Raw genomic sequence first — 19,773 nt, 5'->3', positions numbered from 1 at the left:
ACAGGTGAAAGCTACTGGAGAGGGTGGGTGGGGATTACAATGGGAGAGTGGGGGAGAGGTGAAGGCTACAGGGATTGATGAATAGACATTACTGGAGAGGAGAGTTTGGCTGTTACGTTGGGTGGGAGTTATGGGAATGCAGGATGGGTATCCAAGTTTCTGTGTCTGTCTCTGAGTTTGGTCGTTCCCATTCTAAGCGTGGGCAGGCAAACAGGATGAAGACCAGCTCTTGTGCAGAATAAACACCAACAGGGATCAGTTGGTCTGAACGGGCAGTTTGACAGAATTTCACCCATGTCGGTTGGGCTGGCAGGGGCGGTCGGGAAGCCAACTGCTGCCCGCAATCAGGGCCCAAAGGTGATTTCATGCTGGTGAGCCAATTAAGGCCCACGCAGCGTTCAGCGTTGCCTGTGCAACTGGGGAGGGAGTGCAAGCAGGGTGAGCACGAGCTTTGTATGAGTGCGCGCTTCATAATCTCCCTGAGGCACAGAGCTGCCTCAGAGAGATGAAGAGTTTTATATAAAAAAAATGAAGAAAATAAAAATGTAATGAAACATGTCCCCTCATGTGACTGTCACATGAGCAGGGACATGTTATTAGTTAAGTTTTATAAGTTTTATTTCATTTTTATTTGGTTTAGGATCCACCCGTGGATGAGATTGCCTAAAAAGTTCAAAGGCCGCTTAGCCTTTACACCTGCCCGCCAACCATAAGGTTGGATGGGCAGCGAAACATTCAACTTAATTGATCATTTAATGGCCTTAACAGGCCTTTTATTTGTCGGCGGGTGCGCTGCAGGCTCCGGTGCGCGCCCGCTGAATGGAATATCGCACGACTGCACATTGACATCGGGACGTTCGCCCGACATCAATGCGCATCACTTTACTCTCGAGCACATGCCCTCCCGCTGAGCTAAAAATTTTGCTGTAAGTGTACTTGTGTGACTTTATAACTGAGACGAGTATTTGTCCTGTTACACGTGCTCTGTTTCTCTAGTTCCTATGTGCTGCATGAGTTATTAGTGAGAAGATGCTGAAATATTGAATAGTGCAGTGAAAGGTTGGCTGCTTCTGATGTAAGGTTTTTTTCTTGTTTCAGTGAAGCCTACCCCAGCTGTACGGTGACAGACGTGCAGTTCTGTTTCGATGTCCGGGCACTGATGAAGCTGGACTCTGAGAGGTACCAAACTATGTATCCAGGAAATTGGAAAAAAGAAACCTAAAATCACATCCAAATAACCACTGAATCCAAAGCAGCTTAATAGTACAGAACTTGAGTATTGCTTGAAAAAAAGAGACATGCTGTCGAAGGTTTGCGTCTTGCACTCTTCAGGACAGAATCACAAGAATACCAAGTCTCAATTTATACTGTGAGAATAAGGTGCTGATTGGTTGGCAAGTCAACTATGATTGGTCAAGGCATTGTAATGGGTAATGAACCAGGGAATAGCCGTCCCCCAAGCTTTTATTTAGCTGAGAAAGGTGCAATCCGTGGACAAGTTCTTTCTGTTTGAAAAGGATAAGGCTGTTGTGTGTGAATATATAGCTTCTAGCATGTGTAAGTGAACCACACTGAGAGCCTGACCGATCATCTTAAATTGACTGTTAGAGTAATTCTTAGCATAATTGGGATTGTTTGGTAAGTATTGTCCAATCGTGGAATCATATCTAACCATGAACACTGAGTTTTACAAGCATGGGTTAGTTGAGCACGGTCAGTACTTTTCCAGTTGTGAGCAGCTGAAAGGATGTGCTTTTTGATACCATCCACCTGTTGTAGGACGTATGGGTTACATAGCTGACATCATGCCAGTGCTGAAATTCATATACCACATTACTTATTTGTGTAGTAGGCAGAAAATCTTTTTGGCTTGAAGACAGCATCCTGTTTTTGGAGAATGACACCCTTTTGCTACTGCAACTATGATGGAATGATGCCTAACCTCTTGCCCCTTGCATATTTCTGATACCTAGATGATACGTTTGTTATATTTGAAACTGCAGCTGCATGTAAGAATTTCCTTACAGACCTTAATGGGCTTCATCCTGCGCTCAAATTAACCTTTGGAATGGAGCAGTCAAACGAGTTCCCTTTCCTCGATATTCTAGTTGATAAATCTGCCAGTTGGTTCTCTACTAATGTCAACTGCAAGCTTACCTTCACTGGTCAATATACTCATTGGGATTCCTACAGTTCCATGCGCTATAAGATTGGCCTTATCAGCAATCTTGTAACTACAGCCTGAGCCATTTGCTCACCATGCTGTAATAGGGGCATCAAAGCTATCCTGCAGGATAATGGCTACCCTGATTCGATCATTGTTTGCTATATATCACACAAACTCATTTAGGGCCATGAATGGGCCTAAAGTCACAACTTTCAGTCCTGAAAAGTGCTGAATCTACCTCAGATTACCCAGGCAGGGGAAAGTGTCTCAGGAATTTGAACAACAGGTGAAACTAGCCGTTTAGTGCTGCTACCATGCAGTAGCAACACGGATGGTATTCTCCACTAACAGGGTGCAGTATAAATTGTTCTTTCCTTTGAGATCTGGTATTCTTGCGATTCTGTCCTGATGAGTGTAAAACAAAAAGCTTTGACAGTATGTCTCTTTACTCAGCAAACTTAAATCCAAAGCAAAATACTGTGGATGCTGGAAATTTTTCCATCAAATTTTGTTTTTTTATTCCAGTTGAGTGATACCTACCTGACCTACACATTCCAGAAATTATTCTTGTCCCAACCAGAACCCGTCCCCACACACTAATTAGACTAGACCCCCTCCCACCTCACTACTCCAAATGGACCCTCACTCTCAGCACTGAAACATCTAGACCCCCTCACCATACCCCCAGCACAGATCCAGTCACTTCTCTTCCCCCGACTCGACTCCCGACTGACCTGACTAGACCACCTCCCTCCAACACATTGATCTGACTGGACCCTCTTCCCCACAAATTGATCTGACTAGATCCGTCCACTGCGCTGATCGAACTCGACCCCCTCCACCGCTCTGATCCGACTAGACACCCTTCCTGCACGGATCGAACTAGACCCCCCTCCCCCCGCACTGATCAAACTAGACCCCCTCCCTGCACCAATCCGACTAGACCCCTCCCCCCCACACTGATCGGACTAGACTCCCTCCGCCCGCACCGATCTGACAAGACCCCTTCCTCCCGTACTGATCCAACTAGACCCCCTCCCACTGCACTGATCAAAGTAGATCCCCTCCCACGCACTGATCCAACTGGACCCCCTCCCCAGTACTGATCGAACTAGACCCCTTCCCACACACTGATCCGATGACTATACTCCCTCCCCCACAATGATCTGACTAGACCATCTCCCCTGCACTGATCCTATTAAACCCCCTTCACTGCACCTACCCTTAAAAGCATAAGAAATAAGAGCAGGAGTAGACCATTCGGCCCCTCGAGCCTGCTCTGCCATTCAATTCTTATCATGGCTGATCTTCTTGTTTTGATTTCCACATTCCCATCTAACCCCGATAACCTTTGATTCCCTTGCCTAACAAGAATCTATCTACCTCTGCCTTAGAAATATTCAATGATCCCGCCTCCACCACCTTCTGAGGCAGAGTTCCAAAGTCGCACAATCCTCAGAGAAATAATTTCTCCTCATCTCTGTCCTAAAAGGGCGACCCCTAATTTTAAAACAGTCCCCCCTAGTTCTGGACTCACCCACAAAACGAAACATCCTTTCCACATCCACCTTGTCAAGGCCATGCAGGATCTTATATACTTCAATCAAATCACCCCTCACTCTTCTAAACTCCAGTGGAAACAAGCCCAGTCTGTCCAAACTTTCCTTGTAAGACAACCCACTCATTCCAGATATCAATCTAGTAAACCTCCTATGAACCACCTCCAACGCATTTACATCCTCCCTTAAATAAGGAGACTAAAACTGCACACAGTGTTTAAGGTACGGTCTCACCAATGCCCTGTATAACTGAAGCAGAACATCCTTACTTTTATGTTCAATCCCGTTCATGATAAAGGATAGCATTCCATTAGTCTTCTTAATTACTTGCTGTACCCGCATACTAACTTCTTGTGACTCATGTACTAGAACACCTAGATCCCTCTGCACCTCAGAATTCTGCAGCCGTTCTCCATTTAAGTAATACTCTGCTTTTTTGTTCTTCCTGCCAAAGTGAACAACTTCACATTTTCCCACATTAAACTCCATTTGCCAGATCTTTGCCCACTCACTCAACCTATTTATATCCATCTACAACCTCCTATGCCCTCTTCACAACATACTTTCCTACCTATCTTTGTGTCATCTGCAAATTTCACTACCATGTCTTCACTCCCCTCATCTAAGTCATTGATGTAAATCGTAAAAAGCTGAGGCCCCAGCACAGACCCCTGTGGGACTCCACTCGTCACATCCTGCCAATCAGAAAAAGACCCATTTATGCATACTCTCTGCTTTCTGCCAGCCAGCCAATCTTCTATCCAGGCTAATATGTTACTCCCTACACCATGCGTTTTTATTTTCCGTAATAATCTTTGACGTGGCACCAAATGCCTTCTGGAAATCCAAGCATAGTATGTCTACAGGCTCCCCTTTATCCACTGTGCCTGTTACTCCCTCAAAAAACTCTAATAAATTGGTTAAACATGTTTTCCTTTCACAAAAACGTGCTGACTCTTTCCAATTGCCTTGAACTCTTCTAAGTGCTCAACTATAATCTCCTTAATGATCGATTCTAACAACTTCCCCACGACAGACGTCAAGTTAACTGGCCTATAGTTTCCTCTTTTCTGCATCCCTCCCTTCTTGAATAGAGGAGTTATATTTGCTACTTTCCAGTCTGATGGAACCTTTCCAGAATCTAGTGAATTTTGGAAAATTAACACCAACACATCTACCTCATTAGCTACCTCTTTTAAGACCCTAGGATGTAATCCATCGGGACTCGGAGATTTGTCAGCCGCAGCTCCATCAAGTTGCTCAGTACCATTTCCCTAGTGATTTCAATTTCACTAAGTTCCTTTCTCCCTTTCACCTCCTGATTTGCAGCTATTACTAGAATGTTTTTTGTATCCTCTATAGTGAACACAGAAGCAAAATATTTGTTCATTTCTTCTGCCATTTCCTTATTACCTACTATTAACTCCCCACTGTCACTCTCTCTAAAGAACCAACACTCACCTTACTTGCTCTCAAACCCTAATTTCTTTCTCCTGATTGACTTTTCAGTCATTCTCTGCCATTCTTTATATTCCGTCCAACCATCTGTCCTGCTACTCACCTTTGTGGAGTTCTATGCTTTTTCCTTAAATGTGATGCTTTCCTTAACTTCTTCAGTTAACCACAGATGTGGGTCTTCCCCTTAGAGTTTTTTCTTTATAATAGGAATGTACTTCTGAATACTCTGAAATATCCCCTTAAATGTTTGCCACTGCTTCTCTTAATCTATCCTTTAGCCTAGTTTCCTAGTTCATTTCTGCTAGCTCAGCTTTCATCCTCACATAGTTGACCTTATTTAAGTTTAAGATACTTGTCTTAGACTCACTCTTCTCCCTTTCAAGCTAGATGTAAAACTCAATCATGTTGTGGTCGCTGCAACCTAGGGGTGCCTTTGCTCTGAAATCATTAATTAATCCTGTCATGTTACACAGCACCAAGTCTAATATAACCAGCTGTCTGGCTGGTTCCAGAACATGCTGCTCTAAGGAACTATCATGAAAGCATTCTAAGAACTCCTCAGCCAGGCTACTACTGCCAATCTGATTTTTGCAGTTTATGTGTAGATTAAAATCACCCATGATTATTGCTGTCCCTTTATCACAAGCACACACTATTTTCTCTTGAATACTTTGTCCTACACTGTGGCTACTGTTAGGGGGCTTGTAGACCACTCCCACTAATTACTTTTTTCTCCTACTATTCCTCATCTACACCCAATTCTACATCCTGATCTCCTGAACCAAGACCATCTCTAACTATTGCACCAATACCCTCTTTGATTAACAGAGCTACCCCTCCACCTTTACCTAGCTTCCTATTCTTCTTGAATGTCACATACCCTTCAATATTAAGAACCCAAACGTTATCGTCCTGTAGCCAGGTCTCTGTAATTGCTATCAGATCATATCTATTTGCTTCAATGTGGACCATCCATTCATTTACTTTGTTATGAATGCTACATGTATTCAGATAGAGAGCCTTCAGTTTTGTCTTTTTGTTACCTTTGTAACATCTAGTCTTGATTTTGATGTATCCTTAGTTTTTTTCTCTCTGTCCCTTCCGGCCATTCTCTGACCCTTTTACTCTCCTGTCTTGACTCTACACCTTGAATTGCTACCCAAGCTTGATCCCTCACCCTTCTTGTTTAGTTTAAAGCCCTCTCTACTTCCCTAGTTGTGCGATTTGCGACGACACTCGCCCCAGCACAGTTCAGGTGTAGACTGCCCCAACGGTACAGCCCCCACTTTCCCCAGAACTAGTGCTAGTGCCCCACAAACCGGAACCCACTTCTCCCACACCAGCCTTTGAGCCATGCATTCATCGCACTAAACTTATTTGCCCTATGTCAATTTGCGCGTAGCTCAGGTAATAATCCAGAGATTATTACCTTTGAGGTTCTGCTTCTTAATTTGGTACCTAGCTCCTCATACTGACTTTGCAGAACCTCTTTCCTAGTTCCACCAATGTCATTGGCACCTACATGGATCACGACAACTGGATCTTCCCCCTCCCACTGCAAGTTCCTGTCCAGCCTGAGCAGATGTCCCGAACCCTGGCGCTGGGCAGGCAACACAGCCGTCTGGACTCTCACGCTTTGCTGCGGAGAACAGTGTCAATCCCCTTCACTATACTGTCCCCTACAACCACTACGTTTCTTTTTGCTCCCCGGCTTGAACAGCTTCCTGTACCACAGTCAGCTCATCCACCTTGCAGACCTCGTTTTCATCCACACAGGTTGTGAACACCTGAAACCTGTTTGACAATTGCAAAGTCTGAGGCTCCTCCACTACTGTCTGCTCGTTCCATTGCCTGCCTCACTGAGTCACATCCTCCTGTCCCTCACTGCTGACCAAAACAGATGACCCTCTTCTAAGAGGTGTGACTGTCTTCTGGAACAAAGTATCCAGGTATTTCTCCCCTTCCCATATGTTGCGCAGTGTCTGCATTTCAGCTTCCAGATCAATAATCCTGAAGCGAAATCGCCGAAGCTGCTTACACTTCCTGCAGACGTGGTTGTCCTGGATCGCCTCATGTCCAAAAGCTCCCACATCTCACAGCTGCAACATAACACCTGTGCCACCATTCTAACTTATTTAGTTAATTTAATTACTTTATTCCTACGTATGCTACAATTTACTGTGTTTATTGAATGTTAGTACCACTGACAGCTATCGGTTACAGGCTTCTTAACTACAAGGTATCAGTTTTGGATATTTGTTTAAATTACTTAATTTTTATTGCTTCTTTTATCCTTATTGTTTTATTTTAATTTTAAAATTTTCAAATTCTGGTTTATTATTTTAAACTTTCGGTTCTTCTTATTTATAGGTCTACCTGAACTCACCTGTCCTAAGCTGATTTCTCACACACTGTCCCTTAGACTCAGCGCTTACCGGCCAATCAACTTACTTACTTCCTGTGATGTCACAGTTACTTCTTTCTCTTTTTCCCGGACTGCAACCCCACAGCAGCTGAAACAGCTGGAACAGTGCGTTACTCAGCTCCTGACCGTCTCCCTCAGGTCCGCTCCGCCCCTCGCTCCAATCTCCGGTCTGTATTTATAGGCGCTGCTCCGCTCCGCTCCTCACTCCAATCCCCGGTCTGCATTTATAGGCGCTGCTCAGCTCCGACCCTCACTCTAATCCCCGGTCTGTATTTATAGGCGTTGCTCAGCTCCACCCCTCACTCCAGTCCCCGGTCTGTATTTATAGGCACTGCTCAGCTCCACCCCTCACTCCAATCCCCGGTCTGTATTTATAGGCGCTGCTCAGCTCCGACCCTCACTCCAGTCCCCGGTCTGTATTTATAGGCGTTGCTCAGCTCCACCCCTCACTCCAGTCCCCGGTCTGTATTTATAGGCACTGCTCAGCTCCACCCCTCACTCCAATCCCCGGTCTGTATTTATAGGCGCTGCTCAGCTCCGACCCTCACTCCAGTCCCCGGTCTGTATTTATAGGCGCTGCTCAGCTCCACCCCTCACTCCAATCCCCAGTCTGTATTTATAGGCGCTGCTCAGCTCCGACCCTCACTCCAGTCCCCGGTCTGTATTTATAGGCGTTGCTCAGCTCCGCCCCTCACTCTAATCCCCGGTCTGTATTTATAGGCGCTGCTCCGCTCCGACCCTCACTCCAGTCCCCGGTCTGTATTTATAGGCGCTGCTCAGCTCCGCTCCTCACTCCAATCCCCGGTCTGTATTTATAGGCACTGTTCAGCTCCGCCCCTCACTCCAATCCCCGGTCTGTATTTATAGGCGCTGCTCAGCTCCGCTCCTCACTCCAATCCCCGGTCTGTATTTATAGGCACTGTTCAGCTCCGCCCCTCACTCCAATCCCCGGTCTGTATTTATAGGCACTGTTCAGCTCCGCCCCTCACTCCAATCCCCGGTCTGTATTTATAGGCGCTGCTCAGATCTGTTCCTCACTCCAATCCCCGGTCTGTATTTATAGGCGCTGCTCAGCTCCGCTCCTCACTCCAATCCCCGGTCTGTATTTATAGGCGCTGCTCAGATCTGTTCCTCACTCCAATCCCCGGTCTGTATTTATAGGCGCTGCTCAGCTCCGACCCTCACTCCAGTCCCCGGTCTGTATTTATAGGCGCTGCTCAGCTCCGCTCCTCACTCCAATCCCCGGTCTGTATTTATAGGCACTGTTCAGCTCCGCCCCTCACTCCAATCCCCGGTCTGTATTTATAGGCGCTGCTCAGCTCCGCTCCTCACTCCAATCCCCGGTCTGTATTTATAGGCGCTGCTCAGCTCCGCCCCTCACTCCAATCCCCGGTCTGTATTTATAGGCGTTCCTTAGCTCTGCCCCTCATTCCAATCCCCGGTCTGTATTTATAGGCGCTGCTCAGCTCCGACCCTCACTCCAGTCCCCGGTCTGTATTTATAGGCGCTGCTCCGCTCCGCTCCTCACTCCAATCTCCGGTCTGTATTTATAGGCGCTGCTCCGCTCCGCTCCTCACTCCAATCCCCGGTCTGTATTTATAGGCGCTGCTCCGCTCCGCCCCTCACTCCAGTCCCCGGTCTGTATTTATAGGCGCTGCTCAGCTCCACCCCTCACTCCAATCCCCGGTCTGTATTTATAGGCGCTGCTCAGATCTGTTCCTCACTCCAATCCCCGGTCTGTATTTATAGGCGTTCCTTAGCTCTGCCCCTCATTCCAATCCCCGGTCTGTATTTATAGGCGCTGCTCAGCTCCGACCCTCACTCCAGTCCCCGGTCTGTATTTATAGGCGCTGCTCCGCTCCGCTCCTCACTCCAATCTCCGGTCTGTATTTATAGGCGCTGCTCCGCTCCGCTCCTCACTCCAATCCCCGGTCTGTATTTATAGGCGCTGCTCCGCTCCGCCCCTCACTCCAATCTCCGGTCTGTATTTATAGGCGTTGCTCAGCTCCACCCCTCACTCCAATCCCCGGTCTGTATTTATAGGCGCTGCTCAGATCTGTTCCTCACTCCAATCCCCGGTCTGTATTTATAGGCGCTGCTCAGATCTGTTCCTCACTCCAATCCCCGGTCTGTATTTATAGGCGTTGCTCAGCTCCGCTCCTCACTCCAGTCCCCGGTCTGTATTTATAGGCGCTGCTCAGCTCCGACCCTCACTCCAATCCCCGGTCTGTATTTACAGACACCCCTTCCCCCTCACTGATCGAACTAGACCCCCTCCTTCCGCACTGATCCGACTAGACCCCCTTCCCCCTCACTGATCAAACTAGATCGCCTTCCCTCACACTGATCGGACAAGACCCCCTCCCTCCGCTTTGATTGGACTAGACGCTCTCCCTCCGCATTGATCCGACTAGACCCCCTTCCCCCTCACTGATCAAACTAGATCGCCTTCCCTCACACTGATCGGACAAGACCCCCTACCCCCGCATTGTTTGGACTAGACGCTCTCCCTCCGCATTGATCCGACTAGACTCACTGTCTCCGCTTTGATCGGACTGGACCCACTCTCTCCACGTTGATCGGACTGGACCCACTCTCTCCATATTGATCGGACTAGCTCCACTCCCACCGCACTGATCCGACTAGACCCACTCCCTCCGCATTGATTGGACTAGAACCCCTCCGCTGGGCTGATCAGACTAGATCCGCTCCCACCGCACTGATCCGACTAAACCTACTCTCTCCGCATTGAGACGACGAGACCCACTCCCTCCGCATTGATTGGACTAGAACCCCTCCGCTGGGCTGATCAGACTAGATCCGCTCCCACCGCACTGATCCGACTAAACCTACTCTCTCCGCATTGATACGACGACACCCACTCCCTCCGCATTGATTGGACTAGAACCCCTCCGCTGGGCTGATTAGACTAGATCTGCTCCCACCGCACTGATCCGACTAAACCTACTCTCTCCGCATTGATCCGACTAGAGCCAGTCCCTCTGCATTGATTGAACTAGACCCACTCCCGCCGCATTGACCGGACTAGACCCACTCCCTCTGCATTGATCGGACTAGACCCAATCCCTCTGCGTTGATCCGACTAGACCTACTCTCTCTGCATTGATCCGACTAGACCCACTCCCTCTGCATTGATCGAACTAGACCCACTCCCTCCGCATTGACCGGACTAGACCCCCTCTGCTGGGCTGATCAGACTAGATCCGCTCCCACCGCACTGATCCGACTAGACCTACTCTCTCCGCATTGATCCGACTAGACCTACTCTCTCCGCATTGATCCGACTAGACCTACTCTCTCCACATTGATCCGACTAGACCTACTCTCTCCGCATTGATCCGACTAGACCTACTCTCTCCGCATTGATCCGACTAGACCTACTCTCTCCGCATTGATCCGACTAGACCTACTCTCTCTGCATTGATCGAACTAGACCCACTCCCTCCGCATTGACCGGACTAGACCCCCTCTGCTGGGCTGATCAGACTAGATCCGCTCCCACCGCACTGATCCGACTAGACCTACTCTCTCCGCATTGATCCGACTAGACCTACTCTCTCCGCATTGATCCGACTAGACCTACTCTCTCCACAGTGATCCGACTAGACCTACTCTCTCCGCACTGATCCGACTAGACCTACTCTCTCCGCATTGATCCGACTAGACCTACTCTCTCCGCATTGATCCGACTAGACCTACTCTCTCCGCATTGATCCGACTAGACCTACTCTCTCCGCATTGATCCGACTAGACCTACTCTCTCCGCATTGATCCGACTAGACCTACTCTCTCCGCATTGATCCGACTAGAGCCACTCCCTCTGCATTGATCGAACTAGACCCACTCCCTCCGCATTGACCGGACTAGACCCACTCCCTCCGCATTGATTGGACTAAACCCCCTCCGCTGGACTGATCAGACTAGATCTGCTCCCACTGCACTGATCCGACTAGACCCTCTCCCTCCGCATTGATCCAATTAGACCCACTCCGCATTGATCGGACTAGACCCCTCCGCTGGACTGATCAGACTAGATCTGCTCCCCCCACACTGATCCAACTAGACTCACTCCCTCCGCATTGATCAGACTAGACCCTCTCCTCTGGACTGATCGGACAAGACCCCCTCCCCCTGCACTGTTTGATTTAGACCTCCTCTCCCGGACTGATCCAACTAGATTCCCCTCCCCTGCACTGTTCAATTTAGGCCCCCAAACAGACAGAGAGAAATTGAAGAACAGATATGTATGCAAATTTCAGAGAAGTGTAAAAATAATGGTGTAGTAATAGTGGGGGATTTCAACTTCCCCAACATTAACTGAGTTAGTCATAATGTGATAGGTTTAGAGGGAGTGGAATTCTTAAAATGCATCCAGGAGAGCTTTTTAAGCCAGTACTTAGAATGTCCTACAAGAGAGGGGGTGGTCCTGGATTTAATTTTAGGGAATGAAGCCAGGCAAGTGGTAGAGGTATCAGTGGGGGAGCATTTTGCAGATAGTGATCATAACTCCATTAGATTCAAGGTTGTAATGGAAAAGGACAAGGATGGGCCAGAAATCAGAGTTCTAAATTGGGGGAAGGCTGATTTTAATAAGATAAAATATGATTTGGCCAGAGTGGACTAGGAACAGCTACTTTTAGGTAAATCTGCTTCAGAGCAGTGGGACTCATTCAAGAAGGAAATAGGGAGAGTACAGGGCCATCATATTCCAGTAAAGATAAAGGGTGGGACCAAAAAATCCAGGGAACCCTGGTTGTCGCGGGATGTACAGGATTGGATAAGAGGAAAAGGGAGGCTTATGGCAGATACTGAGGGCTCAAAACAGCGGAAGCCCTGGAGGAGTATAGAATGTGTAGGGGAATCTTAAAAAGGAAATTAGGAGAGCAAAAAGGGGGCATGAAAAAACATTGGCAGGTAAAATAAAGGAAAATCCTAAGTTATTTTACAAGTACATTAAATGTAAGAGGATAACTAGGGAAAGAGTAGGGTTCATTAAGGACCATAGTGCTAATTTGTGTGTGGAGCTGGAAGACGTAGGTAGGGTTCTAAATGAATACTTTGTGTCGGTGTTCACAAGTAAGATGGATGATGTGGGTATGGAAATCAGGCAGAAGGACTGTGATGTAATTAAAGAAATTAGTGTAGAAAGGGAGGAGGTTTTAAATGGCCTGGCAGGCTTAAAAGTAGGTAAATCTCCAGGCCCGGATGAAATGTATCCCAGGCTGTTGAGTGAGGCAAAGGAGGAGATTGCAGGGTCACTGGCAATTTTCAACAGCTCTCTGGTCACAGGAGAGGTGCCAGAGGACTGGAGGATAGCCAGCGTGGTACCATTATTTGAGAAGGGAGGAAGGGATAAACCAGGGAACTACAGGCCAATCAGTCTAACCTCAGTGGTGGGGAAACTATTGGAAGCAATTCTGAGGGACAGAATTAATCTACACTCGGAGAGAATCACAGAATCACACAGTGCAGAAGAGGCCCTTCGGCCCACTGAGTCTACACCGACACTTGAGAAACACCTGACCTACCTACCTAATCCCATTTACTAGCACTTGGCCCATAGCCTTGAATGTTATTTTTAAATAACAGATACTTTTTAAAGGATGTGAGGCAACCCGCCTCCACCACCCTCCCAGGCAGCGCATTCCAGACTGTCACCACCCTCTGGGTAAAAAGGTTTTTCCTCACATCCCCACTAAACCTCCTGCCCCTCACCTTGAACTTATGCCCCCTCGTGACTGACCCTTCAACTAAGGGGAACAGCTGCTCCCTATCCACCCTGTCCATGCCCCGCATAATCTTGTACACCTCGATCAGGTCGCCCCTCAGTCTTCTCTGCTCCCACGAAAACAATCCAAGTCTATCCAACCTCTCTTCATAACTTAAATTTCTTATCCCAGACAACATCCTGCTGAATCTCCTCTGCACCCCCTCCAGTGCAATCACATCCTTCCTATAATTTGGCGACCAGAACTGCACATAGTACTCCAGCTGTGGTCTCACCAAGGTTCTATACAACTCCAACATGACCTCCCTACTTTTGTAATCTATGCCTCGATTGATAAAGGCAAGTGTCCCATATGCCTTTTTCACCACCCCACTAACATGCCCCTCCGTCTTCAGAGATCTATGGATACACACACCAAGGTCCCTTTGTTCCTCAGAACTTCCTAGAGTCATGCCGTTCATTGAATACTTCCTTGTCAAATTACTCCTTCCAAAGTGTATCACCTCACACTTTTCAGGGTTAAATTCCATCTGCCACTTATCTGCCCATTTGACTTCCTACAGCCCAGACACTCAACCTCACTGTTAACCGTCTGGCCAATCTTTGTGTCATCTGCAAACTTACTAATCCTACCCCCCACCTAGTCATCTATGTTGTTTATATCAATGAAAAATAATAGGAGACCCAGTACAGATCCCTGTGGTATGCCACTGGACACTGGCTTCAGTCACTAAAGCATCCTTCTGTCGTCACCCTTTGTCTCCTACAGCAAAGCCAATTTTGAATCCACCTTATCAAATTACCCTGTATCCCATGTGCATTTGCCTTCTTTTTAAGTCTCCCAGGTGGGACCTTGTCAAAGGCTTTGCTGAAATCCATATAAACTACATCAACTGCACTACCCTCATCTACACACCTGGTCACCCCCTCAAAACATTCAATCACATTTGTTAGGCATGACCTCCCTCTGACAAAGCCATGCTGACTATCCATGACCAAACCTTGCCTTTCCAAGTGGAGATAGATTCTCTCCTTCAGAGTTTTGTCCAATAGTTTCCCTACCACTGACGTGAGGCTCACTGGCCTGTAGTTCCCTGGCTTATCTTTACAACCCTTCTTAAATAGCGGAACCAAATTAGCTGTTCTCCAGTCCTCTGGCACCTCCCCCGTGGCCAGAGAGGAATTAAAAATTTGGGTCAGAGCCCCTGCGATCTCCTCCCTTACCTCAGCAGTCTGGGACACAAATCATCTGGATCTGGAAATTTGTCCACTTTTAAACCTGCCAACACCTCCAATCCCTTGTCAGTCCCTATATCAATTTGTTCAAGAACCTCACAGTCTCTCTCCCCGAGTTCCATACCTTCATCCTCATTCTCTTGGGTGAAGATGGATGTGAAGTATTCAACACTCTAACGATGTCCTCTGGCTCCACCCTTGGTCCCTAATGGGCCCTACTCTTTCCCTGGTTATCCTCTTCCCATTGATATACTTATAGAATACCTTGGGATTTTCCTTACTTTTACTAGCCAGAGCTTTCTCATATCCCCTCTTTGCTCTCCTAATTGCTTTCTTAAGTTCCACCCTGCACTTTCTGTACTCCACTAATGCCTCCACTGATTTGCTTCCCTTGTACCTACTAAAGCCTTTCTTTTCCATCTCATCGTATCCTGAATATCTCTGGTCATCCATGGTTCTTTAGGCTTGTTACTCCTTCCTATCACCCTAGAGGGAACATATTAAGTCTGTACTGATCCCATTTCCTTTTTGAACGCCCTCTACTGCTCCTCTGTAGATTTCCCCACAAGTAACTGTTCCCAGTCTACCTTGGCCTATCCTGCCTTATTTTACTAAAATCCACTCTCCCCAATCCAAAACTTTTTTTGCAACTTGTCTATTTCTTTGTCCATAACAAGCTTAAATTGTACCATGTTGTGGTCGCTATCACTAAAATGCTCTCCCACCACCACCTGTCCGGCTTCATTCCCCAGAATTAGGTCCAGCACTGCGCTGTCCCTTGTTGGACCCTCTACATATTGACCTAAAAAATTCTGCTGTACACATTTTAATAAATCCACTCCATCCAAGCCCTTAACACTATGTCTATCCCAATTAATGTTGGGAAAGTTGAAATCACCTAATATAATTACCTGATTGTTATTGTTTTTACACACCTCCACAAATTGTGTACATATTTGCTCCTCAATTTCCTGCTGACTACCTGGGGGTCTATAATAAACACCTAACAATGTGGCTGCCCCTTTTTTATTCCTAAGCTCTACCCACAAAGCTTCATTCGATGCCCGCTCCAAGATATAATCTCTCCTTACTGCAGTAACTGACTCCTTAACTAATAATGCAATGCCTCCTCCTCTTTTACCCCCTCCCCTGTCTCACCTGAAGATTCTATATCCCAGAATGTTGAGCTGCCAATCCTGCCCCTCCCTCAACCACATCTCAGTGATGGCTACTATATCACAATTCCACGTGTCAATCCTCACCCTTAACTCATCCGTTTTACCTGTAACACTCCTGGTATTAAAGTAGAGGCCATCCAGCCTTGCTTTACTTCCTTGAAACTTAATGCCGCTGTACTCCCTCTGACTTGATTGTTTTACTGTATTATGACTTATCCCTATTCTGCTAACATTCTGCGTTCCCTCCCCCTGCTAAATTAGTTTAAACTCCTCCTAACAGCACTAGCAAACCCGCCCGCAAGGATGTTAGTCCTGCTCTGGTTCAGATGTAGACCGTCCCGCTTGTACAGGTCCCACCTTCCCCAGAAATGGTCCCAGTGATCCAGGAATCTAAAACCTACCCTCCTGCACCAACTCTTAAGCCGCCTATTCATCTGAGCTGAGGCAGGGGTTAATCAAGGACAGTCAGCATGGTTTTGTTAAGGGGAGATCATGTCTGACCAATTTGATTGAATTTTTCAAAGAAGTGACCAGGTGTGTAGACGAGGGCAATGCATTTGATGTAGTCTACTTGGACTTCAGCAAGGCTTTTGATAAAGCCCCACATGGGAGACTGATAACTAAGTTTAGAGACCTTGGGATCCAAGGTAATTTGGCAAATTGGACCCAAAGTTGGCTGAGTGGCAGGAAGCAGAGAGCGATGGTCGAGAAGTGTTTTTGTGACTGGTTGCCTGTGTCCAGTGGGGTTCCACAGGGATCGGCGTTGGGTCCCTTGCTGTTTGTGGTATATAAAAACAATTTAGACTTGAAAGTAGGAGGGTTGATCAGTAAGTTTGCGGATAACACAATAATTGGTGGGGTGGTAAATAGTGAAGAGGATAGCCTTAGATTACAGGAGGATATAGATGGGCTGGTCAGATGGGCTGATCAGTGGCAAATGCAATTTAATCCGGATAATTGTGAGGTGATGCACTTGGGCAGGACAAACAAGGCACGGGAATATACGATGAATAGTAGGACCCTGGGAAATACCAAGGATCAGAGTGTGCATGTCCACCGGTCCCTTAAGGTAGTGGGACAGGTAGATAAGGTGGTTAAGAAGGCATATGGGATGCTTGCATAGGCCGAGGCATAGAATATAAGAGCAGGGAGGTTATGCTGGAACTGTATAAAATGCTGGTTAGGCCACAGCTAGAGTACTGTGTGCAGTTCTGGAATCTGCATTATAGGAAGGATGTGATTGCACTAGAGAGAGTGCAGAGGAGATTTACCAGGGTGTTGCCTGGGCTGGAGAATTTTAGTTATGAGGAGAGATTGGATAGACTGGGATTATTTTCCCTGGAGCAGAGGAGATTGAGGGGGACATGATTGAGATGTATAAAGTTATGAGGGACATAGATAGGGTAGACAGAAAGGAATTTTTCCCCTTGAAGGAAGGATCAATAACCAGGGGGCATAGATTTAAGGTAAGGGGCAGGAGGTTTAGAGGGGATGTGAGGAAGAATTTTTTCACCCAGTGGGTGGTGTGAATCTGGAACTCACTACCTGAAAGGGTGATAGAGGCAGAAACCCTCATAACATTTAAGAAGTATTTGGATGTGCACTTGCGATGCCATGGCATACAGGGCTATGGGCCCAGTGCTGGAAAATGGGATTAGAATAGTTAGGTACATGTTTGACCTGTGCAGACTCGATGGGCCGAAGGGCCTTTTTTTGTTCTGTAGACCTCTATGACTCTATGACCCTCCTCCCGCCTCACTGATCGAACTTGACCCACTTCCCCCCTACTGATCAGACTAGACCTGCTTCCCCAGCACTGATCTGACTAGCACCCCTTCTCCTGCACTGATCCGACTAGACCCCCTTCTCCTGCACTGATCCGACCTGACCCCCTCCCCCGCACTGATCTGTCCAGATCACTTCCCCCCATAATAATCCAACCATACCCCCTGCACTGATCAGACCAGACTCCCTCCCCTGGCACCAGTCTGACTAGATTCCCTCACCCCATAATTAACGAACTAGACTCACTCTCTCCACACAGATGTGACTAGAACTCCTCCCGCACACTGATCCGACTTGACCCCCCTCCCCCCATAATTATCCGACTAGATATTTACCCCACTGATCAGACTACGCCCCCTCCACTCAATCTGATCGAACTAGACCTCCTACCCCTACACTGATCTGACTAGACCCCCTCGGCCCACACTGATCCGACTTGACCCACTCCCCTGCACTGATCTGTCTAGGCCCCTTCCCTGCTCTGATCTAACTTGATCCCTTCCCCTGCACTGATCACACTAGACCCCTTCCCCCTGCACTGATCAGACTAGACCCCTTCCCCCTGCACTGATCAGACTAGACACCCTCCCTCTGCACTGATCACACTAGACACCCTCCCTCTGCACTGATCACACTAGACCCCCTCCCCCTGCACTGATCACACTAGACACCCTCCCTCTGCACTGATCACACTAGACCCCCCTCCCCCTGCACTGATCACACTAGACACCCTCCCTCTGCACTAATCACACTAGACCCCCTCCCCCTGCACTGATCACACTAGACCCCCTCCCCCTGCACTGATCACACTAGACCCCCCTCCCCCTGCACTGATCGACCTGACCCCCTCCCCCCCATAATCATCGAACTAGACTCGCTCTCTCCACACAGATCTGAGTAGAACTCCTCCCCACCACTGATCCGACTTGACCCCCCCACCTCCCCCCATAATTACATGACTTAACCTTTCCCCACTGATCAGACCAGACTACCTTTCACCCTGCACTGATCAGACTGGACAGCCATCCCCCCCACTGACCTGACTAGAACTCCTCCCAGTGTCCCAACTAGAACCCCCACTATGGTGAATAACTTCCTGCCCCGACTGACTGCTCACTCTTCAGTTTGTCTTTGCTTCTTGCCTCTCTCACTCCTATTGTCCTTTCTATTCTCTCACTCTTTATCTGTTTCTTTCTTTCTGCTGAATGGTAAGAAAAAGCTTTCTCACACAGTGAGTAGTTTGGGTTTGGAATGCACTGCCTGGAAGTGTGTTGGAGGTTTGTTCAATTGAGGCATTCAAGAGGGCATTAGATGATTATTTAAGTGTTATTGGGAAAAGGCTCAAAACTGGTGCAGGCATGATGAACTGAATGGCCTCCTTCAACACCATAACAATTCTGTGAAAACATTGGGGTTCACTTCTAGGGCTGTAGAATCAAAAAACAGAAAAGTTCTGTTAAACTTTTATAGCACCCGGGTTTATCTGGGAGTACTGTGGATAGATCTGGTCTCCATATTATGAAAAGGGTATAGAGGCATTGGACAAGGTACAAAGAAGATACCAGAACTCAAAAGTTATAACTATCAAGAAAGATTGAACAGACTGGGGCTCTTTTCTATAGAAAAGAGAAGACTGAGAGGTGCCGTGTTAGAAGTTTTTAAGCTTATGAAAGGATTTGATAGGGTAGGTGTAGAGAAAATGTTTTCACGTGTGGGAGAGTCCAGAACTAGGGCCATGAACATAAGATGGTCATTAATAAATCCATTGGAAAATTGAGGAGAAATGATTTTTCCCAGAGTCGTTAGAACGTTGATGGGCTGAAACGAAGAGAAGGGGGAAGAGGCCACTGTACTGTGAATACTTTGTCATTGCTGTTTGTGGGATCTTGTTTTCTGAAAATTGGCTGTCATATTTCCTACATTACAGAAAAACATAAAAACTAGGAGCAGGAGTGGGTCATTTGGCCCTTCGAGCCATTTGAAGTGATCATCGCTGATCCTCTATCTCAACGCCTTATCGCTGCTCTCTCTCCATACCCCTTGATGCCTTTGGAGTCCAGAAATCTATCTATTTCCTTCTTAGATATATTCAGTGACTTAGCCTCCACAGCCTCTGTGGTAGAGAATTCCACAGGTTCACCACCCTCTGAGTGAAGAAGCTTCTCCTCATCTCAGTCCTAAATGGCCTATCTCGTATCCTGAGACCCCTTGTTCTA

At 47.3% G+C, this 19,773-nt stretch overlaps 1 protein-coding gene across 1 annotated transcript in view; it reads left to right on the top strand.

Annotated features, from left to right (window-relative positions):
• The window catches only part of tmem63c (transmembrane protein 63C), a 106,203-nt gene that overhangs the window by 35,102 nt on the left and 51,328 nt on the right, over positions 1-19,773 (top strand). Inside the window, exon 10 of the mRNA XM_041214746.1 lies at positions 1,099-1,179. Within this exon, the coding sequence (XP_041070680.1) occupies positions 1,099-1,179 (81 nt within the window). The remainder of the gene's footprint in view (positions 1-1,098; positions 1,180-19,773) is intronic.

The sequence above is a fragment of the Carcharodon carcharias genome, chromosome 20, assembly GCF_017639515.1.
Source record: "Carcharodon carcharias isolate sCarCar2 chromosome 20, sCarCar2.pri, whole genome shotgun sequence".
Classification (NCBI taxonomy): Eukaryota; Metazoa; Chordata; class Chondrichthyes; order Lamniformes; family Lamnidae; genus Carcharodon; species Carcharodon carcharias.
This window is presented reverse-complemented; position numbering and strand designations above follow the sequence as displayed.